This window comes from Monopterus albus, unplaced genomic scaffold (assembly GCF_001952655.1).
Source record: "Monopterus albus unplaced genomic scaffold, M_albus_1.0 scaffold42.1, whole genome shotgun sequence".
Classification (NCBI taxonomy): Eukaryota; Metazoa; Chordata; class Actinopteri; order Synbranchiformes; family Synbranchidae; genus Monopterus; species Monopterus albus.
Genome location: NW_018127922.1, coordinates 212,411 through 239,914, shown reverse-complemented (window position 1 = coordinate 239,914; position 27,504 = coordinate 212,411). Strand labels below are relative to the sequence as shown.

At 41.1% G+C, this 27,504-nt stretch overlaps 1 protein-coding gene across 1 annotated transcript in view; it reads right to left on the bottom strand.

Annotated features, from left to right (window-relative positions):
- The window catches only part of stk10 (serine/threonine kinase 10), a 34,148-nt gene that overhangs the window by 5,184 nt on the left and 1,460 nt on the right, over positions 1 to 27,504 (bottom strand). Inside the window, 10 exon segments of the mRNA XM_020599786.1 lie at positions 567 to 691; positions 3,090 to 3,470; positions 3,594 to 3,899; positions 6,050 to 6,187; positions 9,558 to 9,639; positions 10,138 to 10,332; positions 11,571 to 11,643; positions 13,606 to 13,755; positions 14,270 to 14,318; positions 19,736 to 19,900. Coding sequence (XP_020455442.1) covers positions 567 to 691; positions 3,090 to 3,470; positions 3,594 to 3,899; positions 6,050 to 6,187; positions 9,558 to 9,639; positions 10,138 to 10,332; positions 11,571 to 11,643; positions 13,606 to 13,755; positions 14,270 to 14,318; positions 19,736 to 19,900 — 1,664 coding nt within the window.

The window sequence follows — 27,504 nt, the reverse complement described above, 5'->3', positions numbered from 1 at the left end:
ATATCATTAAGAAGTTCAGTTATTTTAGTTTAGTTCTGTTATTATGGTAGTCATAGATGCAATGTCATCTTCCAACCACTAGATGGCAGGTGCAATGCACAGAAAGCCCTAGGGCATCAATGGCATTTTAGTGTGTTTATCATTTGTCCTGTCAGTGTACAAATTGCTCATTTTTGAGCCATGCAAAGAAAATCAAGTTGTCACTGGACAACAAAAGTGTTCCTGGATCCCCTTTTGCAACTAGATTCCCTACAGTTAACCAAATCTTCACCCTAATCTAAAAGTAACTTCTTTCAAACCATTACCTAAATACTGTGCATCTTTCTCAATAACAGTCTGGACATTTGCCAACCTCAGGGAGATAAAGCCAGAAAGAGCAGAACCCCTGGTCTGATGTTTAGTATACAGACTTCAGTCTGAGCTAAGGAACGAACAGACCCCTGGGTTCATAGCCCTCATTTACAGGGAATGAAAACATAGACAGCACATACATCCACCTGTTCTTATCTAGAAGGTGAAGGCACTAAATGTGTGTTCTGTAGAGAGGCAGCGAGCCACCCCCTTACCTCAGGAATCTCATCTCCTCATCTTTCTTCTCATCATCACCGATGATCTTGGAGGTAGTCACGCTCACCTCCATGCCATCTTAAACCAACTTCCTGGTTCGCTTCAGAGTCTTACTCGAGAAGTCCTGTGGGCCAAATACAGAGTGAAACAAAGTCACATTCATTCAGATCTTAGGTACAAGACAAGAGCTTGTGTACATGCATGTATGTTATTTGGGGCTAATGTAACCTCAAGCTGCTAGGATTAAGTAGAGACTTCTTTTTAACTCTACACCCCCCTCGTCACTGTTTCAGATATCACACAACTCTCCCTACAGTAACTACAGGATTTATACAACTTCCCCCCCCGGCCACATTTTAATTCCAAATATAGTCTTTTTATCTGGAAGGTGAAGCTGCTGTGTGTGTTTGGGTGCTGACAAAGCCATTGATATTCCTGTCAGTCTGGTTCTACTGTATGAAGTAGCAAGATGCTCCGTCTATCACTGGGGATGGGGAGCGCCATGCAGGAAGTAACACCAAACACACCCCATCACATGACAGTGTCACCTGGCTTGTCATGCTTCTTTAACTTAGTACAGCAACACTGGGTTCTTCATCACTTTCAGCTGCTTTTCACCTCTACTGAAATTTAGAGATTCTAGTTTTAAACTAGCAATTTATTTCCAACCATGGAAATACCACTAAAAGACCAATGACATTTTCTTTGCTCTCAGATTAAATTTGAACAAACCATCTAATTTAGGACCTATGAAAAAGAAAGCGCAGACCAATCAAACTATGGTAGCAAACATCATCCTGTATAATATATTAAACATTTACTATGAGTCAGAGTAGGACCACACCTTTTACAACGAAGCTGCCAATATTATTATGGCTGACTAAGCATGTGTTGTTGAACAGTTACAATTCCAGAGTCCCTTATCTAAGTCAGCGTCCACTGACAATATTTATAAGACAGATACCAAGAAACGCTTGGTGGCTAAAACCCTGGATGATGTCATTTCCTGGTCTATATATAACCACATATAAAAACAGAAGAGCAGAGAAGTGGAAGGCGAGTGAAGCCTGACAGAACGAACTAAAAAGAAACTGGAATAAATTAAATATTTGTTTGTAAGAAACGCTGTCTTTTCTGACAAATCTTCCTGAGCTGAGCTAATTGACTCCATGAGTCTGTTTGAGGCCATTTTCACAAATAACAGTTAAAATATGTCTTTGTACTTGTTTGAGTGTTTTACTAAGTACCTTTGAGCTATAATCAGTGGGCCATTCAATAGTTCAGCTGCTTTATTTGTGTTTCAGACTCTACTGCACATAACTCTGGATTTCCCTTCACTATACATTCAAAAAGAAATTTTGCACACACATTCTCCTGTGCAAGTGCAGATGAATTCATGAGCAAATGCACACACTAATGCTCTGTCATATACACGTGTTAAGTGCAAAACAACAGACCTGACTTAATATGCCCGCCTGTCCTCTTTTATTTGAACAAAGACAGCCCATTCACCCTCGCTGCAGGTGGAGCCGCCTACTGAGTGATCTGTTCTGGAAAAACTTAACATACTACAAACAGACATGACTGCACACAGTCAGTAGGATTTTAATCAGTCAGTCCATAAGCCTCCAGAACGAACTGAGCAACAATGGGTTGCACAGAGACTTCCATTCACAATGTTGAATAGGGAACTCTGCCCACACAAAGGGCACTGTTGGTCCCGATTAATAGAAAATGTTGCATATTTTGCTTCCGAAAGGCATCGTGTCTAGCAATAAAATAGTTTCTCTCGTCTCTCTCTTCAGCTTCCTAACTAGGACTGTCAGGCACATTGCTAAGCTTGGATAAGTACATTCTTTATGGGCTAATTCTGGTTTCAGAATTACAAAATTTTTACAACCCATTTGCATACTGGAGGAGTTTTTTTTTTTTTTTTTTAAGCAGTGTCAGTAATTCAGCCTAGATTCTCCAAATAAATATGGATTTACTGCAAATGTCTTAACCCCATACCAAGAAACTCATTAAACTTAAGGTTTAAGAGCTTCAACTAGTATCGCTCTCCATATCCTCTCTAAACGCAAGTTGTTGTCTAAGCCTAATGGAAGACAGGCCATCCTTTGTTTCAGATGGGTAACACCCACACCCCAAAACACAACACAGTGCAGTTTCAGTTACTCTGTGGGTGCTGAGAAATGATTTTTCCTAGGAGGGGTTTTTCCTACAGAAGCAGAGAGCTGCCTCTCTGCCTCTTTTACTCTGCTATACTGGGCTAAATTATTTAAAGACGTGTTCTGAGATACACAAGTGTTTCTCGAGATATGTCTGAGTTCATTCATCTTCCCTGCAAATCACTGTGTACATGTAAGGTTATTTTCATCATTCTACTTGACATTTAAAAGGAAGACTGAATATATCCACAGAACAGACCAGGGTGTGCATTGCACTTTACTAGGTACCTTATATGCTAAAAGTGTCACCTATGTATTCTTCCAAGTAGAGTGTTTTGCTTCACGGTGACTTACCTTTGCAGACATTGAGATGTTCCCCTTGGTAATGGACATGTCCATGCTCTCCGATGCCGTGCTGCCTGAGGAAGAGTACCGTTTATTGATAATCCCTCCATTGATATAAGGCGAGACAGTCTCAGCATTTTCTCCTGTCGACATCCGCTCTGGAATATCCGATGTTCGGCTGACATTCGGCCTAGAGCGGGGTGTAGGTACTGGGGAGCGGGCACGAGGTGGTGTAGGAGTGACAGTGGGACTTCGGTTTGGAGTCAGTGAGTCTCTGTTACCCATTAAGTCGGTCTCCTTGTTGGTCACCTGGATCTTAAGCATCCCTGGGTCTCTTGAGTCTCTGATCATGTCAGCATGCTCCTCTGTCCCTGGGTTCTCCACAGCACCCTTAAAATGAATTTTAGTATTATTACTATTTGAATGCATTACAGTCAGTGCTTTAGGATTATCCAGGATTAGTAGATACAGTAACATCTCATTTTCTGAATCTAAAACAAGGAGAACCTTTACCTCCTCCGATGTAGGGGTACTCTTCCCATCCTCAATGCCTGAGTCTGAGTTGGAAGTCTTGGTTGAGGCCTCACTTTCAGATTTTTCGGTATCATCGGCCAGCTGTTCTCGATGGAGATTCGGCCGCGGCAGAAGGACGGGGGCCATAATGGCAGCGCCTGGCAGATCCGCTGTTGGTATATCTGACTCAGCCCCATTCTTGGATATAGGTATTGGTGTGGTTGGGCTCGGGGTCTCTGGAGACTGGTCCCCTTCCAAACTGGTCTGACTTGTCTGACTTGTCTGGCATGGCTCTTTGCCTGGAGACTAGAGGAACCAGAAGGGGTGAGAAAAGAAGTGTTGTTATGCACTTTGATGTTTCCACCCTCTGGTTTTAGCCCAAATGCTAATGGATAAAGTGCTTTGGGCATCCCACCTTCAGTGAAGTAACCTTAACCTTTGCTTCAGTAGGAATGCAGTCATTCCAGCTTTATACTCCTGCACTGCTACTTTTTACTGTGGTTGAAATGACCATCTAATCAGGAGGAAGTGCACTTATAATTACAGAGGTGAAAGGCCTGTATTAACTTAATGGCATTATTACCAAGAATTCTGTGTGGTTCTTGATGAGCGCTTTAATTTAACTCATCGAGGGTTCAAGCTTAACTTAATACCACATACTGTAGAGTGCTGGCCAAAAGATGAAACCTATCAATGAAAACAAATAGGGATAATAAGACCTAGAATTATTTGTCAGATGCATAGATGCCTGTTGAGACAAACACAAAAGACTAAAAACTGTGAATTAAAGTAAATAGGAAGAATCTTAAAATGATCAACAAATAAATTACCAACAGTAACTAAGTGGCTGAATCTTTTACCTTTCTAGAGCAATTATATAAACTCCCGGAAAGTTTTTAAAAAAAAAATTAATTTAGAACCAAATTGCAGATGTTCCAGACACAGGAATTCCCTAGCCTGCATTTATAAACAACACTGAAGAAGTTATTTCAGGACTACTGTATGTATACTGAGCAGTTTGGCATCCTAAAGTACCACTCCCGCTAGATGTAAACACCACCATCAGACATCATCCTTACAATATCTCAACATCAAACATCTGCTGGTTGTGTATACAACATAGCAAGAGATACTGGCTACTTGTGTCAAAATGTTGCTGTGTGTTTCTAAGAATGGCCTTGTCAGAAAAAGTCAGAAAACAACTGAGCACTCAGAAGAAAAATCTGTTTGGACAAAGCTGTTCATGTACTGCACCGTATATATAATAACATTTTGATATTTATATTCATATTATTTCTTCCCTATAATTAAATGTTTATCTTGCAGCCCAAATGTCCACACTCAGATAGCATAGCAGCAATTAACCCAATTCATGATAAATTTAACATTGAGTTTAAAACCTTCATTGTCTTGTGGTTTTATGTGGGAAGATCCCGACACAGAGGAAGTGATGAGTTTAAGTGTAGTTTGCAGTAAAGTTTTCAGCAGAACTGCACACATTAAAAAAACAAAACAAAAACATCTACAGAAGCTCAAACTTAACCCAAAGACCGACTAAGTTGGATTAGCAGGATGTCTGAAAACATTTTAGCACTGACCAAGATGTTCTTTTCAATAAATTCAGAAACCATTATCACAAAGAGGAAAGAATTAGAGGGCATCTTGACACACTCATCTTGTTACAGCTTCCTGTTGGCAAAAATATTTTAGAAATGCTCACCACATAGGGGCCTCTAGCATACGTATACAGTAGCAGCAGAACAATGTACAACCTTAACTAATTCATTCCATCAGGGTCATGAGGTGACAGTGTTTCTATACTGGAGTGAGCCAAAAAGCCAGAACCTATATTTAACTACGTGCGGGTGTGCATGAATGCTAGTGTTCCGGTTTCTGTTCCTTTGTTTGTGCTGGCAGTAAACTGCACCTTCAGACTATGTTCACTTTCTATTCTCCTGCCTCTGAGGATCTATGAATGGCTTCTACAGAATGGACAAATAATACTTTGAAAAGAAAGCCAAAAAGATGCAGTTCAGAGGGGTCAGCATGCAGGACTTTAAACATGGAGGAAGTGGGCAGAACGTGTGTGTGCTTTTCTGGGCATGGGATCATGTGCAGGCGAGTGTGATTACTTTTGTATTATATTATATTATCTGGTGACAGTAAAACAACTCCAACTTGTCAGTTTCAGCTTTGCAAGAGACAGCAAGACGAAACGGTTAGAAAATTACACATCTTCACTTAGGTCAGCGAAGAAAATGTCACTTGTATGTAAAATTTAGCTTATAAGATACTGTCCAATAGTTAACCTTGTTAATTCGAATCACGTGTACTCTTATAACCCAACATCTTAAAGCTGCTCCAAGGACATGGACTGCCCTTTCTCTTTTTGGAAATAATGACAGAGGAAAATTAAGGAAGAGAAAAAGAAAAAAATAAAGATCTAGGCCTGGTACCACAGTGGGCTCCATCGTATCATCGTCCTCCTCTCCTTCCTCTCTATTGTCCTCTATTTCCTCCATGACCTCAGCCTTGGCCTCAGCCACCAGCTCCTGCAGGGGACGGTTAGACGTCACTGATCTCACAAAAGGGTGCTGTGGACACAAGACGCAGAAGGGAGACAGGTGTTAATCATCTGTCAAACAAAAAGCAAGACCAGGTTCTCACAAAAGTGACATACATCTTGTGTTGTTTTTCCATTTTAAGCACCATACCTTGAGCATAAATGAGCTTATAAACATCACTCTGAACTGCACAGCGTTTGATTGTTAACTGTACATATGGGAAAGAGACTCGAGGTTTGATGTGACCACAGCATAAACACCCATCAAATAAACTCTGGTGAAAAATAAAGTAATTGCATTCAGGTATATTCGTTTGACCACAGGGCAACAAGGGACAACAAGTGTGAAAGGTAAGGCTAGATGAGACTTTCACCTCTGGGGAAATGATCCACCACTTTCTGGTTCCTGAACAGCTTTAACAAACAAGTCTCCTTATTGATGGCACACACTGATACTGAATTTAACATCACACCCTTAAATTTGCAAGCCATCAACAAATTGTAAAGAAAAGCATGGGCTTTGGCAAAGTGCAAAGAGAATGAGAAACTAAATAAAAGCCGAGTGCGGTGGGGATAAAAGGCCAGTCATCAATTATTCAGATGCTTTGCACTAGTGTGTAATTTAATTGGAACAGCTGAGCAAGGGAACAGGCTACAAGTAGTGCTGGACCATGAAGTGTGTATAAATCAGGGCGTGTGTGTGCACATTTGCTGTGGGTGATCGAAGTTGTTTGTGTGGTGGAGCTTGTCTTCAAGGACTGCATTAGGCCTCAGCTTTTAACTTCTCCAGTGACAAACAACAGTCAGCTATTGTCTAATGAGTCAGGAAGCTTAATAGCCAAGTGGCTTCGAACCATTCAGTTCAAATAAATCAAGGGTTGTCCTGCAGAACACAGCACACTTAGAACATGGGCGCACAAAAAGAGCGTGGAATTGGAATTTAAGATATAAACGGCAAGCCACACCTGTTAAGATAAGACAACTGAAATTATTTAGATGCCAACAACCACCACCACTTCCTGACAAATGCACATCCCAGCTTCCTAGAGCGCAAAGAGACGTCATCGGGTGTCTTTTTTTGTCAAAGAGACGTCATCGGGTGTCTTTTTTGTCTAACTAAGAGTGCGAAATGCATAGTCAATTTACAATAATGTCAAAACACAGAAAAGCAGCAGATCCAATTTAAGAAGCTGAAACCATCAAATGTTTGATATTTCTGACTGAAAAATGACTTTAAAACAAAAACTGATTATCAAAATATTTGCCAGTGAATTTGTGAAACCAATCGACTGATCATCGCAGCTCTTAGTATCCTTTATTTATTATAAAAGTCTAACCAAGTGAACTCAGACCAGGCTCATTTTAACCTCAGGCTCCCTGAGACAAACCAAAGGCGAACTAGATTTAACAGGGCAACAATACTACACTATGTTGTTTTACTGCCATGGTGGCTCAGGATGTGGATCAGTGGAGCTTTGAGCTTGGTGTGGCTGCTGATTTTGAGTCTTGTATGCATCACTGGGTGTTAAAAAAAAAAAGAATGTAAACAATACTACATACTGGAGTCCATGCTGCACAGTTACCTATGTAGCAATGATGACAGTGGCATGATGAACAGTTTCACATTATTAAGAACGTCAACCTCCATTAGCTCTGTGTCATCCTGGAATAAGGTGACCTGCCCTTTAATGTTATTATTAGGTTGAAAGTAAGGCCAAAGAAAAGGCTAGATAATAGCTAGTGTTATGGTTCAGGGCTAAGGAATGCATGATGTCAGTGTTCTGTATAAACGTACAGTATAAATGTGTGTGTGTGTGTGTGTGTGTGTGTGTGCGTGTGTGTGCGTGTGTGCGTGTGTGTGTGCCCATCTCAATGTTGCAAAATCAGTCAAAATCCATGACTCAGAGATAAACTAGCTCTAAACTAATGCTCCCATAGTAAAACTATGCAACAAAACAAAACAGAAAACCATACAATATTATACATGAACTGAAGCTAAGCCACAAATCATGAGAAACCCTGTGTGAGGAGCAGCTATATTCAGTAGAATGACTACAAGTCACCCAGATGGTCTCCTGCCACAGTGACTAATACTGTGTCAAGTTGTTTTGTATACATTCCTTACAAGCAGACATGCATGACAGACACAAGGACAGACTGAGGGTTTAAAACACTGAATCCCTGTTTCCTATGAACAGCTTGAGGATAAATACTTCCTCAAGCTGGTTTCAGTGCCTCTTTGTATACAGTTGTGCACACACCTTTAAGAGTTTAGCGCTTAGACTGAAGATACTTTTTATCTATGATTTATTACTGTCCCCCTGTACCACATCTGTTTTATCACATCCATGCACTCCAGTGAGTAGCTGCTTTACAAAATCTTACTTAAAACATGTCCCATACACCGATGGCAGCTACCAGTAAAATGACATCATCCACTATCTGTTACACAGCAGAATTTAATGCCATCACTGCACAGCTATCTACAGTAAATAGCCTCTGACAGCCGTCGGGAGCAGCAGGCGTGACAAACATCTAAAATGTCCAGCAGAGCACCAAAAACCAGACCGCGCCCATCTCTTTCCCCCAACTGGAGAACACATGCCAAATTCCCAGCAGCCTGGATCTAGGATTTTCATCTCTGCCTCTCTCTAACTGGCTAGAGGTGGCGAACTCGGGGTAAATCCAGACATTCTATTGGTGAAGAGCAGGAACGTAAATAGCTGATGATCCCACAGCTGCGGGATACAGACAGGAAACTGTGGCCCTGAATCTTAATAGCTGCTCTCGTGCATTAATCCACACCCTGCTGACTTTTTCTGTCTGCCATTCTTTTTGCTTGAGATTCTGGATTCTGAGGCACATTTGTCAAAGACACTAGTTTTTTTACTGCCAGAAAGACTGTCACCAGCCCCTTTGTAGCCTCCTAAGCAATGCCACTGAGCATGTGACAGATGTACCAAAGTGTAATTTGCTGTTGTTGGAAAACAAAGGGGACGCTAGTTATTAGACCCAAGCACAACTCCTATTAACCCTAAGATAAAAATATTTGTATCGTCAGAGGGTCCATCAGCATGAACAATGACTTCTAAAATGATCCTTCTTCACCTTTGTTCTTTCACCATTCTTCTCCTCCTACGCCTGCTCTGTTTCTTGCTCACTCTTGTTCACCTTCTATTCGGCTCCTAGTCACATGCCAGTGCCCTCCGCAGGGCACTGCTCACTTCCATGCGACAGGTAATTCCATTCAGGTTTTAAAATAGAAGATTAAAAGGCTGCATGTGGGAGTGTGTGTGTGTGTTGGCACAAGATAAGGACAGAGCGAGGACAATGTTCCATCATATATCAAAGTGCAGCACTACCTAATACAGGTTATAATTTCACATTACATCAGGACCTACCTCCAGGAGTTGTGCTGCAGTCGGACGAGTCTCTGAGTTTTTATCCAGAGTTTTCTTGAGGAAATTGTGAAAATCTGGCGACCTTGAATAAACAAGAAAAAAAGTATCGATCAAAAACAGCAGCAAAGAAGGAAATAGGAGAGGGTGGAAGGGATAAGGGAAGGGTTACAACACAACAAAACATTTTCCAATCTATTATGTTGGTGGATCATTATGCACAGCTGTGCTAAGACAGCTGTCAATGGGAACAATGAGTCAGCTCCCCACCCCAAGTCTGCTTTGAGCCCCTGATAACTTCATTTTTGTAGTACTAAATTTGCAGCTATGGAACATTAAGACTCACAAAATTGATACAGTAGAAAGATCAGTTTCTGCTGGGCAAAATAGAGTGCAGCCAGAGATAGGGAGGACAATGTGATGTGTTGGGTGTCTACAGGAGATTACAGGACACTAAGTCTGCAAAAATCTGGTGATCCATCAAAGTATTATTCATGACAAAAGCCTCCATTTAATTCAGTTTTTTTTTTTCTGCAACATATTTCTGACACACTTATTGCACAACAACAGAATTTATCCTCACCATCTGTTTGGCTCCTCCAGGGTGGGAGGCTCCGACTTGGCGATCTTCAACAGCACCCTCATGGGGTTGAGCTCGTGGTGTGGGGGTTCAATCTGGGCGAGCTCGATCAGAGTGATTCCCAGAGACCAGATATCAGCCTTGTAGTCATACGGAGCATCTTTCATTGTCTCACACAGTACCACCTCTGGAGCCATCCTGAGAAAGTGACATAACAAAAGGTTAATTACAGCACATGGTGTGGGACATGAAACTCCCAATTAAAGCAAACTGCATGCTAACAAATCAAGGCACAGTGCACATTAATAACATTGCTCCTTAAATTCAAGCACATCAATTCAACATCAAGCACACTTCACACCCTTCAGCATGTTTGCTAACAACTTTCAAAATGCAGGGCACTAATCTTAGAGATGTACTTAGGTGCAAAGAAACTAATGTCTGCTCCCTGTCCCTTGGTGACTTTGCTAATCAGTGCAATCAGAGGAATACAGTGCAATACAGAAAACTGCCTAGAGTATTTTTTTCAGGATGAAATCAGTACTGTGCATTGGGAGGGCCCAGTCATGTTTTCATTAAGCTGGGGGCATATTCCTGATGGATGATAACCTGCTTGGGTGAATGGTTAACAGGTTCCAACCATATTATTCCAACATAGATGACAACACTATGGGACACGGTTCACTATGGAGGCTTCAAACGGGCAGAGGAGAGAACCACACTGTTGTGACAACAATGGAGGACTAAGCACAGAGCTGAGGTACTGGGGTGAGGGTGTGTATACATAAGCCACAGCCGCCCCCGGCTGTGGCTCAGGAGGTAGAGCGGGTCGTTTCCTAACCGGAGGATTAGCGGTTCAATTCCCGGCTTGTCCAGTCAACATGTCGAGGTGTCCTTGAGCAAGACACTAAACCCCCAGTTGCTCCCGGTGATGTCACCGGTGTGTGAATGCGTGAGTGCTTGGGAGTGCGAATGGGTGAATGGCTGAATAATGTGTGAAAGCGCTTTGAGTGTGCTGTAAAAAGCATAGAAAGGCGCTATACAAGTATAAGACCATTTACCATTTATACATAACAGTGTGACTTCTCAACTCTCAAGGTGGTGAAAAAAAAATCTGTATACATGTATACCACCATTTCGGGACAGTTGATATGGCTACAGTTAACACGTACTGCTAGATGGTTTATAGCAGGGTTAAGGATCTGGGGTTGTTTTAGTGCTGTGCAGTGGCAGGAACTGTTCCAAATCAGTTAAGTAAAACGGATACTCCCACCTTCCTCAACTTAATCTGTAGATAAAAAAAGAAATATATCATACATCTAAATCTAATCTTGCAAATGACAGTATCTCATATCTACTGTATATCACCCACCCCTAAAGCTCAATCACTGCTCTCTCTCTTAGTGGTACTCTAATTTACAATCTGTCTTACTCACCAGTATGGCGTTCCAATGAAAGAATCTCTTCTTTGCAGGGTTTTGGTATTTTTTGCAGACACACCAAAATCCGCTGCAAGAATGAAGGGAGACATTTTCTTATTGGACAGGAGTAAAGTTGTCAAAATTATGTTTGGCAGAGATGCAAAGCCAGAACCAATGAATTTATAGCAGTCCTGTTTCTCCAACAACCTGCCCCTGTTCCCTGACATGCCCCTCAGATTTCAGGAGTGTTGCTTTCATTTTGGCTGAAGTGTTTCTCTGTAAACAAGTCTATTACCAGTGGCCTGCCCTGGGCTGAGAAGTGTTTGTTTGGCAGAGGTAATTTCACTGCTTCAATTACAAATGGGCAACTTCTATTAATGAGACACTTGGGTAACTGTCTTGGTTTTGCAGACTAAAATTCAAATGTCTCAAACTTTCCAGTCAAACGTATCATTTGGACTGTTGCAGTCTAAACTTTTGTAGACTACACCACATCACCAGGAACTAAATGATGATGGCATAAAACCACTATCTGATGCTGATGACCTTGCAATTTTGATTTATGAATGTAGCTTGAATGAAAATCTGGTCACATTTCTGAACATATTGTACCTATAAGAGTATCTAAGGTTGTACAGCCATGAACAAGCTGTGCTGCATGGACGAACAATACGTTTAACAATAATGCCTGGATTCAGAGGTGGGTAGAATGCATGTTCAACATCAGACAGTTAACTGCCGCCTTGTTTGAATTAGTATGTAGTTAAGTATGTAGACAAGAATGTAGACTGTAAATGAGTGAGTGCCATGACTCCAAGAGTTTAAAGAGGCAACTCCCAGTGATTATATCTATCTGTGGTGTCTTAGGGCAGAATGTAAGGCAGTGCAAAGTGACTTAATTAAACAAAAAATGCAAGCCAAGGAAGCTGAGGAGCTCAGGAAACATGTCATTTTAAAACCACAAACAGATAAACCATTTGGAGTCTAACTGAATTAAACAAAAGCACAGTCACTTCCACAAATAATCCTACCTGAACATGAAACTGTGTGCAGCCTAGAGTCCATTTCTGCTCAATGTTTTTGGTTTGTCGGAATGTGGAGAACTATTCAAAAAGCTAGTAAATGAAAATATGCAAGACTTCTCACAATGCATTTTTCCCCACTTATGATCCTCCTACAGCACCACAGGAGGGGAATTTGGCCTCTAAGGTGTGTGCATGGCTAGTAACAACAGAGATAACCTGCAATATGCAGCGGGAATGCAGGGGTTTATCTGAGAATTAGTTCCATTTGCATCATATTGACAGTGAAACGGTTTTCTCTGTGAATTATGGGATGCAAGAGAGACAGATTACTCCAGGTGTTTTGTTAGAAACCCCAGTGACCCCATTTCCCTTAACTGAGCATTCCTCATTCCTTGCTTAACCAGTAATGCCTTCCAATTCACTACCTTCAAAGATGTTCCAAAGCTTTTATTCCTGCTTGCTCTTCAGAGCAGAAATGATTCCTCTCTCCTTGTATCTTTTCGTTGCATCTTACATGAGCAATACTAAGATGCAAGGAAAACACAGAATGAGGAAAATATAGATGCCATTAAGGAGAATATGATTTACCCTGTCCGTGTAGACTTGGCCACCATAACCTGTTCAGATAAATTCATGCTTTGAAGCCAATCACTGTTTAAACCCACAAAACATTATTTTAACCACCAATAGGAATTCCAACATTTCTCAAACTGCAGATTCAGCTGGACACAGCTGAGATTTTCCATTTGACTATGCTGTCAGAACAAATACAATAAGGGATATATTGATATTACATTATCTTCTAAACCTACAGCATTGGATGTTTCAGACTGTGCACACACTGTTTTAAATCTTTAGTTTTATCAGGTCAAAGGTTTGCACACACTTTCCCATCCAATTCATTGAGAAAGAGTGCCCAAACCTTTGACTGGTAATCTGAAGGTCAGAGGCATCTAAAACAAGCAACACTTTAAAGCAATAAATAAATAAATAAATAAATGAATAAATGAATGAATGACCCTCACCCAGCTTAATTTCCCCGTCCAGCATGAGGAGGATGTTACCGGCCTTCAAGTCTCTGTGGATAATCTTCATGCTGTGAAGGTAGTTCAAAGCCTCCAACATCTGGCGGCAAACCACCTTAATCTGTGGCTCCGTCAGCCCCCGATCCAACTCTGATAGGAGATGGAGAGGTTAAATATGGGGTAGAGAAGGGGGTGAGAATTAGAGCAGAATAGATGTGAGAAAAAGTCCTGAGGACTGAACTAGGGTGTGAACTGCACAAAAGAAAACACATCTAGCTAGAACCTGTGATGATATCAAGTCTCTCAGATACTGTTGCTGGCTAATCCCAGATCAGAAAAGCTTTCTCATATATCCAGGCAAGTACTACCCTGCAGAATTCTACTTTGTTTGTGTTTTGTTAGCTGCATCAGGGGTGCAGGCAGTTTTGAGAGTTGTGGATTACCCAGTGAAAACAGACCAGGGGACTTCCCACACAGGGGGACTCCACTGTGTCTGAATACTGTCCAAGCTGGTGAAGTACACCATTATGGTTGGAAATGAGAAGTGCTTGTTTTCTAAATGTTTTCCTATAGAAAATAAACCTCTGCCACAAGTGTGGACTCTTGTGACAGGGTAGAGAGTGCTTGGAAAGATACAGAGGGAGCACAAAGCAAGCGAGCCTACCCAGCATTGCTGCATCCACAGCTCCACCAGGGCAGAACTCAATCATGATCTGGGGAAAGAGCAAGGAGAGAGGGGTGAGGTTCAAATCAATGAAAAAGGAAGAGAAAAGGATAAAAACAAACTCATAGTCTAATATTCTCATTTACTACAATTTATCATCAGCCAAAGGAAGTGCAAAACAAACACTGTTATTTTTAGTGCAGCACACCAAAGTGTGGAGAGGACAGAGGATCAGATGGTGTTTTATGAGGAGGAGTTCCCCTTTCCTGAAAGAGAACATGTCCTCACAGCATAAAGTTACTGATAAACCCAGCACAGAGTGTGTTTGACCTGTAATTGCTTTGGGCAACTAAGACATTTCCTCTGCTATAAGTCAGGGATTCTTCTTGAAGGTTAATCAGAATGTACAGTCATGTCAATTTGAGCTCTGCGTTCAAAAATCAAGCTTTGAGAAACCCCACGAGTGTTATTCTGTTCTTGTTCCATTTAGAAGAAAATGTAAGGGTGTTCCTAACAGCAGTCGTATTAATATACTGTATAAATACTGTGTTAATATAGTCTCTCAAGCACCTGTTTAGCAACAAGTGGGCATGAGAATTTCAGTGAGAATTTACATGATGCATTTTCTAAAAGCACACACAAAAAAAGAAAAAAAAAATCGATTTCTTCATCAGCTGGTTTGTGATGTTGTGAAGCATCTCTGTGTGAATGCATCTGTCACCACTACTTGGAGAGCTCCCCCTGCTCTACACACTTTAACATCTATGGTGACAGGACTAGAATACACACACTCTGTAGAAGTGAACAGCTGGATTCAGAGTGGTGTTTGACAAAATGTCAGGCTGTAACTGTACTCACTTCCTGGGGCTCACTGCCAAGCACATATACCAGTTCAGCAACAAAGTAAAAACACAGAGAGAGGGAGAGGGACACCCTAAATGGTGTCTTGTTGGCCAACTGCAACTTCCAACAATCACCTTTCATTTCCTCTCCTTACATAGTCTCTCTCTCTTTCTCTCTCTCTTACACACACACACAAACACAAACAAACCATGGGGGGGGGACATTTTTACATTTTCATTCAAGTGGGACAAAGAAAATAATCCAGTGCAGAAAAGGTGGTGTGGCTTTACAAAGCCATGTACATGTGCATTGCATACAGCTCATTTTTTATATATAAAGGCAACTTCTGATACTATTTTGATTCCAAATGGTCAAAGATCAACCCTAGTGTAGGTGGGGTGATGCATACCTGCTGTCTGATCTCATTCTTAGAGTCCTGCTTGCTATGACAACTCTGTCAAAGCATCATTTTGGTACTGGACAGGGTGTGGAGTTTCAGCCCAGACAAAGCCATGCAAGTACAAATGTATACACATAAACACACACACATACCAGGAACAGAACAATGCAGGAAACTCTGCATGCCTTCATTCACATGATGACATACATTTGGTGGAAAACCAGAAGATGAGTAATGCCAATCTTGCCATGCGGCTCAAGGTAACACAATGTTCTTTTGTGAAGTTTAGACTGACAAACCCCTTAAGTTTGGATTTCGTGTTATTAAGGATGATTGACTTTGTCATGGTCTCTTTAAAGGACGGTTTCACATCTAACCTTTCTTCTTAAATGACAGATAGCAGAAAGACTGGCCTGTGTCACACGTCGCTGATTCCAGCCTTTTTGTCTCCATACTGCTATCAAAAACTCTGATCTGTTTCTTAAGACAAACTCCATTATTAGTTGTGCTATAGTTGTTAATAAAGGCCCAAATCACTTACAGTACAATGGTAATTAAGAAAATACTAGGCTTTCAAGATCTTTAAAATTTGCATTTCCTGGTCAATTTGCTTTGTAGTTTTTAATATTTTTTTTATTAGGTTGATTTATGATGTTTCCTAAGTTGAAATATTGATGTTAGCATTGCACAGAATCTATGTTAAAATAAACCCCATTTCTGCACTTAATAAACTAAAGAGGGAGGTTACTGCAAGTTTCAGTACAAACCACTTCCCTATTACTGTTCACCACAAACATGGCCTGTTTTTTTGCTTTTCTATTTACCACCTTCTGAAATGAACTGCCACTGTGTAAAAACACACTGTGCTGCCCAAACCAAAAAGCTACGTGTATACAAAACGCTATGGTTGTTTCAAACCAGGCAACTGGTTTGGTTTGAATTCTGAAAAACGTGTTGTGCTGCAGCAAAGAATGTGTCCCATCTGGTCAAACCACATACAAAACATACTCACCGTGGGATGAGCATTGCTATCACACACACAAAAACCCAAACAACTAATGTGCCTTATGTCAATTGTTTAAATAAGTCAGCATGTCAATAGGACTATCTAGCCACTCATAGTTGTATGTATTCATTTTTTTAACTCTAATGGTTTTAGAGAGTTATAAACCAAGTTAAACTGGCCTCATTTAATGTCTTAAGTCTATATTATCGCTGTTTGAGCGGCTCTTTACTTTCCTTTGAGCCACGCCAAATCAATAGTCTGCAACCCTCGCTGACACTGCAGTGTTTCTCCCTTTCACAGCCCTGTACTTTCACAGTCATTTACCTCATTTCGTCAGAGGTCTAAAGAATATAAAGGGCCATTTGCTAACAAAGACCTCCTGTGCTTCGAAACTGTAATCAATCCTGAAATACAACCATATAAAACATGAATCACACTCACAATACTTAACTGTTCCCTGACCATGACTAACGCCTCAGTGATCTGGGATTCCTCTAAAGTGTACACAAGGTGGTGCCAACAAAGACAACACACTGACTTCAACTGAAGATTTCCACTGCCATCAAAAATCTCCTGGTAACCACTCACAGACACTTTACAGACCTTGCTGTATGCAAGCAGTGGCAAATGTAGAATAAAGATTATTGTCCTTGTCACCTCTGTGCGGGGGGTGTTGAAGGTAGAGGAGACATGTTTAACTGATGTTGAAACTAATGCTCTACAAGCTAGGACTGGTTCACCAAGATATTTTAGACTTTTTTTTCATAGAAAGGCTTTTGTGAGAGCTACGTCCAACCCAATACAACAAAGGTGAACTGAATTTCAAAATTTAATTAAAACAGAGCAGCATTCAGAGAGCACAGACTTCCACCAGGACAGCTCAGTTTCCCCATAATGCCATTACACCTGAAACCAATATTCCCATGATAGTTTGGCTGTCATAATGAGTTGTGTGCTGAGTGCAGGGCTTAGCTACACACACAAGGTGTGGTCCAGAGGACATGGCAGGGCAGACAGGAGCATGAGGCCTGTGCTTTGACTATATTCACACAGGGTTGTGCAGAGGTGTGGTTGTGTTTATTTGTGCGTTAGAACATAACCACTATGAGACAATAAGAAAAAGTTTTATTTCTCTGTTTCACTGCTTTGTTTTGCCAGCACCGCTCCCTCTCTTCATTCACATGCTAGCTCGCTCAACCACCGCTGCTCGCTGTCAGTGTCGGTGCATTAGATTTAGAACATAGCCATTGATAAAAAGAGCGGCTGTAAGGGTCGACTTGGATTTTTTCTTTGTTTCGTGTTAGCCGCCATGTTGGGAGGGGTTTTATTTGCCCTCCAGGGCTCTGTACCAGTCATGTGACTGGAAACTCGGAATTGGCCCCATCTCATAATGGTGAAGAAGTACTGCCAACAATTTTCACTGTAAGTGCTGTCAATCAAAGAAACAGTGAGAACTGTAGAGATCTGGAAATGGATGCAAATTCCCAAAGAACCAAAAACTTTCTAGACAGACTGTCATTTGGGCTTTGTTTAACCATCCTCTTCTCTCTCTCCGTTGCTCTCAGTGTGCTGATGTCAGTCGCCATGTCCCCATGTTAAAGGCCTTCTTTTTCTCACACTGTAGGCCTGTCTGCCTCACTACCCTCAGGACGGGTTTGTTCCTGGAAGGGAACAAACAGCCCTTCTCTCACTCTCTCTCTCTCTCTTTCTCCCTCTATTCTTCTATTACTCAGCCAAAAGCAGAAGGGGTGGGCTAGCACTGGAATGCATCATCTCACCACTGCCCAGTCCACCCAGCTGGAGGTTACTGAGCCCTGACGGCCAGCGACTGGGCTAACTGGTGAAATCCCAAGGTGAGAACACACACCCATTACAGTGAGGCGCAATGAGGGTCAGTACGACATGTTGTATATAATTATGCTACTGACAGTCGGATGCTCAAATGTCCGTTCACGCTATAGATTTAATCCAAGTTATTCTTAAAATGCAGTCTAAACAATAAATTGATATTGAGAAAAAATGTTAGCAGTGTCTGAAGATACATGGAAGTGAAACAGTAAAGCAAAAGCTGAGGCTCAGATACGTACACACACACACACACACACACACACACACACACACACACTGAGAACACTCTCCAATGGTGCAGGCGTGGATGTTTGGCTTATCAAAATGAAGTCCAGCTTCAACTGACAGGGGACGTTCACCTTCCTTGCTCAGGAATTAGCTTATCAGGTTCTGAGGTGTCCGACATTTGTTTTAGTGTCTGAAATTTTAACTGTTCCCCGAGTTAGTTCATGTTTGTCGACTGTAGCGGTATTATTTTCTGCATTAGCCATTTAATGTATTTACATCTAATAATTATTCCCCTCTTTAATAGTTTTTATTTGGGATGGTGGAGTCCACCATTCACACGCTGGATTCAGATAATCTACTTAAACCTGAAAGTAGCCCTTAAATCTAAACTCTACATGTTTTATCATCACATGCAGAGTGATAAAAACAACTATATTTAGTCTGAATGCCGCCTTGTAATTCCTCAAATATTCCAGATTGTGGCCCAACATGGGGTCACTATTGGTTTTGGTTTTTCTTGGCCAGATAGACTGGGAGATTACAGAGGGTGTTGAAAAGTTAACACTCGACCCAGTGAGCAAGTGGAGAGCAGAACAGCCTGAACTGAAATTGATCTTCATTCTATCTATAACATCAGGCTGAGGACTGGGTCATTTCTGATGCATTATGTCGCTCACTTCTCTTTCCCATTTAGACAATCCACTTTTCTTATCTTCATTTTACAACATTTCATTTTATATGTAGGAGAAACAGACTCTAGATGAAATAATGTTCCAATAAATTACCAGAGCAGTCACAGATTGAATTCCAATGAACAAGTTTAGTTTTTCCACCTGCCTGCTGATTGCTGCGGCTCTGTTTGGAAAAGGTGCAAAAAAACATGTATGGTCATAAACCCTCCTCAACACAGTGAGAACAAATGCAGAAGGCAACAGTATCAACATGGGTCCTTCGGTGCATCGTATAGTCCTGATCACAGTGCTCCCATGCAGCAACACACTGCATGTTCATTTTTATTTGTTTGTTTGGCTTAAGTGCACAAACAAAGTGATAAAAATGCTCAGAAAAGGAAACCTGAAAAAGACAAGTCTGTGGTTTACACCGAAGTTGTCTGGCTTAACCAGACATTGATGTCACCTACCCACAGTTTGTTGTCATGATAGAATGCATCAAGCAGCTTGACAATGTAGCGGTGGTCACATTTAGCCAGGATGTCGATCTCTACCATGTAGTCCTCCAGCTCGTCCTCACATTTTGTCTCAATCACTTTGGCTGCAGCCAGAACTCCTGTCTCCTTGTTCCTGGCCTGAAAAAGGAACAGAACAACATCAGAGAAGCTTGAGCTATCGGGCATAGACTAAAGGAAGGTGTGCTTCAAAAACTCACAAAAATAAAGAAGCTAAATGCTTTCAAAAACCAGGAGCAATGTATTTCTGAGAAAACAACTAAATCTAACTCGCAATATCAATCTGTGAAAAAGTAAATTTATCAACAAAATATACAGACAACGTAAACACGTTCGGTAAATCCCCAGTTTATTTAAAGATGCATTTCTCTTGCTACTTTCACACTGTGCTCTAACTCAGTGGTAAAAACAGGACAACAATTAGAAATGTTAACTAGCAAACATTTGGAGGCCAAACAGGAAAGGAAGTGACACATCCTCCCTTTACAACTGGGGAAGAAAAAAAAATGGAGGAACCACAAACCATCAAGTGTCAGTGTGGCTAAACTAAGACCCACACATTTCTTAGTAATTAACAGTAATAAAGGGATGCAAACGTAAACATGGGTAGACTTTTCTGTTCCTTTCTGTAAAGCATCAAAACACCCAAACCATACGGTGACTCAGAGCAAGGCATAAGCCGCCGAACACGAGGCTCATCCTTGTGCAAGAGATGGTGTTGTAAATGCTGACAGATGCATTTTTGTGAGTAAATACGTTAAATGTGCACCGGCAGTCAGAATCACACATTCAGTGTCATAAGAGTACAACCGGAGATAAGTGAAAACAGAGTTAAATGCTTGTAATTCATGCAGAGGCCATGTTATAAACCTCCGGTGCTCCTGGATGAACCAACTGAAGAAAATTCCAAATATTTTTTTTTTTCCAAAAATGACAATTACACTGTTGCTAGAAAGAAGTACCACCTGATAATGCAGCAGGGTGTGCCAGTGTGAAAATGACTGAATAAATGAGGAGTGGGTCTGAGGAGATACTTCATTGCATATGACTGTGTGTGCACCCAGGGACCTGCACAAACTCAACAGACTAGGCAACCCTGGACCTGCACAAACTCAACAGACTAGGCCGCCCTGTGGGGTTCTGATGCCTCCACGCTGTTTGTAAAACATCTAAACAAACAGAATAAGCTCAACGTACACTCTTTTACTTATTATAGGAGACACCACGACTGTGTGTGTGTGTCTCAGCGAGTTTGTCAAACAGCGCTGCAAAGAAGTCGAACTGCCCTCACCACAGTAACCCACACTGTGAGTCAACAGGACGTCTCCTCCTGCCATCAAACCATCAGTCAGCTAGCAAGCAAACACTGAGCCACCAGACACTTTCACCACTCTGCTGACATCTCAGCTGCCGTCCTGCATGCACATGTTCAGCCTCCGCACGCTGATAAATGGCTTCTAGTTTCTGTCAGTGCACTGTCTACATTTTGACAATCGAACTGCTTAAGGATTTTTTTAATCATTGTAAACTGAACATTTGCAGACCTGGTGTGACAAAACACCACATATTGTGATGCTTTTTTTTTTAATCGTTTTACAGACTAAACGATATGAAATAAGTACAAATGACTTTTGAGTATATTAAAAAGGTGGCCATTTTTAGCCCTAATGACAATTAAAGCTAATGCTGCATTCACCCAACCATAAGATTCATCAAAAGATGTGTCAGATAATGAAGACATATAGGAAGTTTGATATTCGTCATGCTGTTTTGTACTGTGGTCTTAATTTTTCAGGATCAAAACTCTTGACCCAGCTTCATAAGGGCAGTGTCTCTCTCTCTCACACCTTTACATCTCAGTGGGAACAAGGCTGAGGAATGTGCCCCTGGCCTTCAAATGGCTGGGAGAAGTGGACAAAGTGGTAGACTGACATTCATGCATTTGTGGTACAAGGAACGAATTAATGTTCATCACTCAGTCTTCTAGTATAACATGAAAACATGTCTGTTTATAGGTGCACCATACGTAACTGTACACACTGTACAGACAGTGAAGCACCTCATTGCACCTCACATGGCACCACCTGACTTCCTAGGTTAGTGTGACAGCAATGCACAAGCACATTTCTGTGTTTCGGTATGTACACACACGAAAGAATCAAGGAAATAATTACAGCAACAGACATCATCCTTCACGCCCTTTATAATCCTGACATCTGTGAAACCAAACATTAGCTCCTCCCGTCACACAGATTCCTTTCTGACTGACGGCTTTACTTACAATCTGCTGTGTCAGATGAGTGACCGCTGACATCCATTTCTCTTCAACACTTTCTGCCTTTGTGTTTTGCATCTTTAAAGCAGTTACTAAGATTGATTTTTATACACTTAAACATAATATCTCATACAATAATAATAGTTTGAACAAACCCTGTGTTTTTGTGCCTTCAGCACAATATGGTGCCATAATTTCTACAGCTTTAACGTCTGGTTTGTAGAGTAGATAAGCAGAGGTCACACGTTACCAGCTGGCTCAGGGGCACCTCCGTCATTTTCCACATATTTACATGTCACAAAAAAAAGACTGAGGGAGTAGGAATACAGTTAGCTACATACTGTAGCCATCGCTAGAAAAAACAAAACTCCACGGTCTCTGACCCACCAAACTGCCACTAACTCTCCTCCAGAGGGGAACAGTCTTCCGCTTTGTTAGGGTCTGGTTTCCATGGAGAGCAGAGGAACTTGTTTCTGCTTGGTCTTGCAGCTTGTCTCACTAGATTGCTGCCTGGATGTTTTTCTGTCCATTAGCGGCTTGGCTCCCATGTACCGCAGGTTAAGTGCAAAGGGATTACCCAGAGACCCCAACCTGGCAGAAAACCAAACAGACTCACAACCTTCCAAGGTTTGAATAACGTACCTAAGACCAGAGTGTTAAACTAACATTATACTTCATGCTTCAGACATCACAATATCATGTCATACTGTATATTCCACTCAGAAGACTAAAATGTTTTTTCATGTTACAGTGTGAAAGGGAGAATTGCTAAAGACACACATTGAAAAGCAAATGATTTATAGTTCAGTGCTCCTCCAAGTTCCACTGAGGGCAAACTCTGTGTCCCTATCAAAGTAATGATCACTTGCACTGTTCAGTTCACCTATAACCTGTATGTCTGCTTCCAGTTTGTTCCTTTCTTTTTCCATGATGCATTTCTCTCATATATCAGCCTGTTTATCTGCATACCTTTTAACCCGTCTAACTCTGTACCCTTACTGTAACGCTCGCCTCTTCAACACTGTCTCATATCATCTGCCACACTAAACAACTCGTCCCCTTCACATAATTTGTCTGTCGTCCCTGCCTTACTGTATACCTCTTTCAGTAAGTGGCTGTCTGAAGGCTGAGAAGTATACCAGCTGCTGCTCGACAAAAGCTTTAAACAACATTGTTACTCACCAATGTGTCAGCACATGGACACACTGTATGTACTGGTAGACTAGGTAAACACACATATAAGCACACACTCCCACCATCGTGTTTGTATCATCAAGTAGCTGGGATGGCGGCTGTGTTCCTAAAGAGCTCCCAGACTATCAAACACGTTGTATGAGTCTCATCTTTTTACAGACTGGCCTTCCTGTGATCTTTTATCATACTTTTTCTGTTTTTATTTCCTTTAAACTGTATTTTTATTTTGTTCTATTGGCGTCTGTTATTGTTTGACATGTCATCACTATCATTTGCCTTGTTTTTATTCTATGTAAAGAACTTTGTAAATTCTCTTTGCTCCATAAATAAAGTTTATTATTCTCATAATAAGGTATTGATGATTGCCGTGATGGCTTAAAAGCTGACTGCTGAATCATACTCAAAATGGGAAAGTAGCCAACAGTGAATGACATGAAGCCTAAAAATAACCTAAAATACAGTTAACATAATTATGTTCACACAGTAACACAATTAAGGAGTCTATTTGTAGTGTAAGCTGCCAAGAACAAGGATCAGCTAATCGTAGCATCGACCGACCAGATGACCTCATGTGACTGATAACAGAACTTTTCCTGTGTCACTCACCTCCAGGCTGAATGAACATACCACATGCTGCTGTGCATTTTCAGGTCACACACTGGGTTACAATCTCTACAAATGCACACACAAACACACCTGACTTCAGGGGAAGGTGGGTATGTTAGGCCTTTGCCCCCTCATAAATCTGTAAACCGACTCCACCCTTGAGACTCTCCTCATGCATCTGTGAAACAAAATGTTCTGACAGCAGCTCATAAAACCTGACCTTTGACAGGAGAAGCCTGCGGAAGTGATGAGCTCTCATTCAGATTAACAAAGTGCACAGGAAAAGCATGTTAGACAGCTACACATGACGCCTACTGATTTGTTTTATAGCCAGAGTTGGACAATACCAAAAAAAATGTGTTAATTACATGTTTGTGTCATCAAAGTCTCCTGGTGGAATCTGACATCTCTTCCTTTAAGAGTCAGGTGACTAACATTAGAATAAAAAAAGCTTTGACATTTCCATCTAGTCTGATTGCAGACCTCAACAGGAACATGTATATGAACATGTGTATGCCACATACAAGATGGCAAAAGCATGACTTTAGGGCAGAATACCACTGAGGTTGACATATATTTAGAGTGTGCTGCTAGTCGCTCTTAACAACCTGATCAGTGTTTGGGAAGCTAAGACTACATTTGTCAGTGCTAGAGGAACAAAAAGCCGTTTCAAGGTTGGAGCTTTCCTTTCTACCTCCTCAATGTAAAGCTAGCCCCAGTCTTAAACAAACAAAAAAGAAAGTAATAGATATAATTGTAGCTCATTCAGAAAATGAAACCAAAGTTTTTAGAAAAAGAGAATGAGGCATAGTTTTGACCATCAGCTCAAGATTCCTCTGCTCGTATACAAAACACTGACAACATGAAAGCGTAAATGTACTCATTTACAGAACATGAATAGACGCCGAGCACAAAACAGAATGACATTCAAACTCTACATAATGAAGAAATGAGTCTTTTCAGGATGTGAAAGTTTTTAGCAACATTGCAAAATATCCCACACAAAACCTTGAAGTGAACACAAGTCAAAAGACCAAAGCAGGTCAGCAAGGCAGGAAATCACAATGTAGCACAGACAGCCTTGAAAGGAATAACCCACATTTACACTTCTACCTTCGATCAAACTCATGCAAGGCCTTGCACATTTCTAACTTCCTGACTGCAGCCCACACCATATAAGTAACTGCAGATTTAAGGGTTTATATATTTATATTTACTGTTGTGCTACAAAAAAGAAAAAAATTCTAAGCATGAAAAGTGAAACAAGACCAAAAGTTGCTGAGATTAGACTCGACTAGAACAGAAATCAGGATTGTAAATTCTCAGGACAGTCCTCAACATCTTGCTTGTCACTGATCCTTAACTACTGTAGCAGCAGTATATGAATATAGGACCAGAGAACAAGCTTCATGAGCATGTCAGAAATAAATGTCATCACAAGGATGAAGGGGACTCCCAGCGTGCTGAGCCCACGCCCACCCAGCAGGGCTCTTATCAGTCACCGTGCACCAAGCTGCCCCCTGAGATTAGGCCCAGAAAACCCCAGACGATGATGTCTCACTAAAGGCACTTCAACATACAGCTCTGTGGCACTCCAGTATTCAAAATTAAGACATAAACCTCGCAACTTTCACAACATCCTTCTTACAAAGAGGTTTTTGTGTTGACTCCTCCTCACTGATGAACCTCAGTGTGTTTTGCTTTCACTTGACTTTCCAAACCTGTGCAATAACTCCTGATTACTCTACTAAGTAGAAGACCATATACAATTACACTATGTGCAATGTGTTACACCCTTTATAAACTGGACCCAGAGGACAGACAGATCTGTTCTGGCAACAGCTGAAGGACAATCAGACCCAAAAACAGACTGTACCCTAAACATCCCACTCAATAGTGTCTTGGCTTTCTAATCTACCATTCTTTACTTTTACAACCCTATATCAAAGGTGTGTTTTCAGTAGCCAATTCATTTCTGTTCACAATTAAAAAATGAGATACAAACATTAGCTGCACTGTCATCCCGAATAAACGTAAATTATATTTTGTACACTGCACTTAGCATTGCGGCCAACCACACAAGCAGGTTCTCTACCACAGCTGAAGTGTGGGTTTAGGACACTTTCTTTTACATAACAGACCAACAGGGATAAGATGCACTGTGGTTTTCATCCCACAATGGGAATTTGATGGAGCGTAACCTTACAGCCTGCGTGTGTCTATGGAAACACTTCACTAGCAGCAGGGCAATGTGCTCAGTGGCACGTGGCTCATTAATTAGTGAGGGGAACCATACAAAACCTCCCTTTCATGCTTCAGGTGCAGCCACACATCTACACACACAACACAGCACAATGCTTTCCAACAAGTGCAAGTATGCATAGACCGCCAAAACAAGCTAAACAACAATGAGACATTCTGTGGAAGTGGTTGTTGTGAGGCTGAGGACCCTACATTGAGGGGGCATATTCAAAACAAAACCTGTTTGTGCCTCATTAAATGCTAAAATACACTCGTCAGCCACTTTATTAGGTACACCTATACAACTGTATGCAATTCAATGCAACATTTCCACCTTAACATCTGTGTTTATGAAGCTCAAAATGTTTCAGTTTTTAGTGAACTGTCATAACTGTATAAATTAAATTATACGTTTTGTTACTGAGGTCATAGTTAAAGGTGGTGTCGTACTGGAACTGCATACGATTTGTACAAATGTACCTAATAAAGTGGCCAGTAAGTGTATGTTCAACAAACTACTAAAATCTTTGAGAAGTTAAAACATATCATGCAGCAGACCAGCAACTCTTTTTGACCCTTTAATTTAAGAAAAGGCTTAGTAGTTTAACCAAAGAGTATTTCACATTCATAAGAACACATTTTAGACACCTAAAAATATAATAATATGCAATATTTTTTAAAAGAACCTGCCAAAAGATTAGAACAAATAAACTTAAATCTGTGACACATTGTTCTCTCCTGTCTTGTAAATCGTTTAGAGAACAGTCGGACTGAACTTGGACCCCTTATCTGCAGCTGACTATCAACAACAGGAAGGTACAGTTGCTGCCACAGGCTAAGGACTCTGACAACACAGCAGACAGCATTTAACTGCAGGATTAAACTGCATTTTATGACATCCTTCTGTCAGTGTTCCTGTGATATAAACACACACAGCTTGATTTGTCCTTAACACTTCCTTTAAGCAACAAAGAGAGTGTTTATTCTCCCAGGGGTGACAGAGTCAGTGTGAGAGGAGCAACACAGGATTACAGACGTCTGCGCTTCACCTCAAAGATAATTAAACAAGAAAAGCTACTGGTGCAGGAGTCCTTGTCACATGCAAATGGCAAGAATTTAAACTATTTTTGATAAAGATCAATAGTGCTGCCCGTCACACATCCAGAGCCCCCTTTTTACTCGCGTCCTGCCCCTAACAGGCTAATAAGCAACTAACTTGTGACAGAGATACTGAGCCTGCTATATCAAAGACTTTAACAACAGAAAACATATGCAATTCACCACTTGAGGCATTTCCCTCCTCTGCAGGTGTTGAGCTGTCCTCCTCCAACACACTCAAGGAGAAGACGCAGAAGCCAAAGCAGAGGCTTGACATTAAGACCAAACATAACAAGGGGATGTTACATTC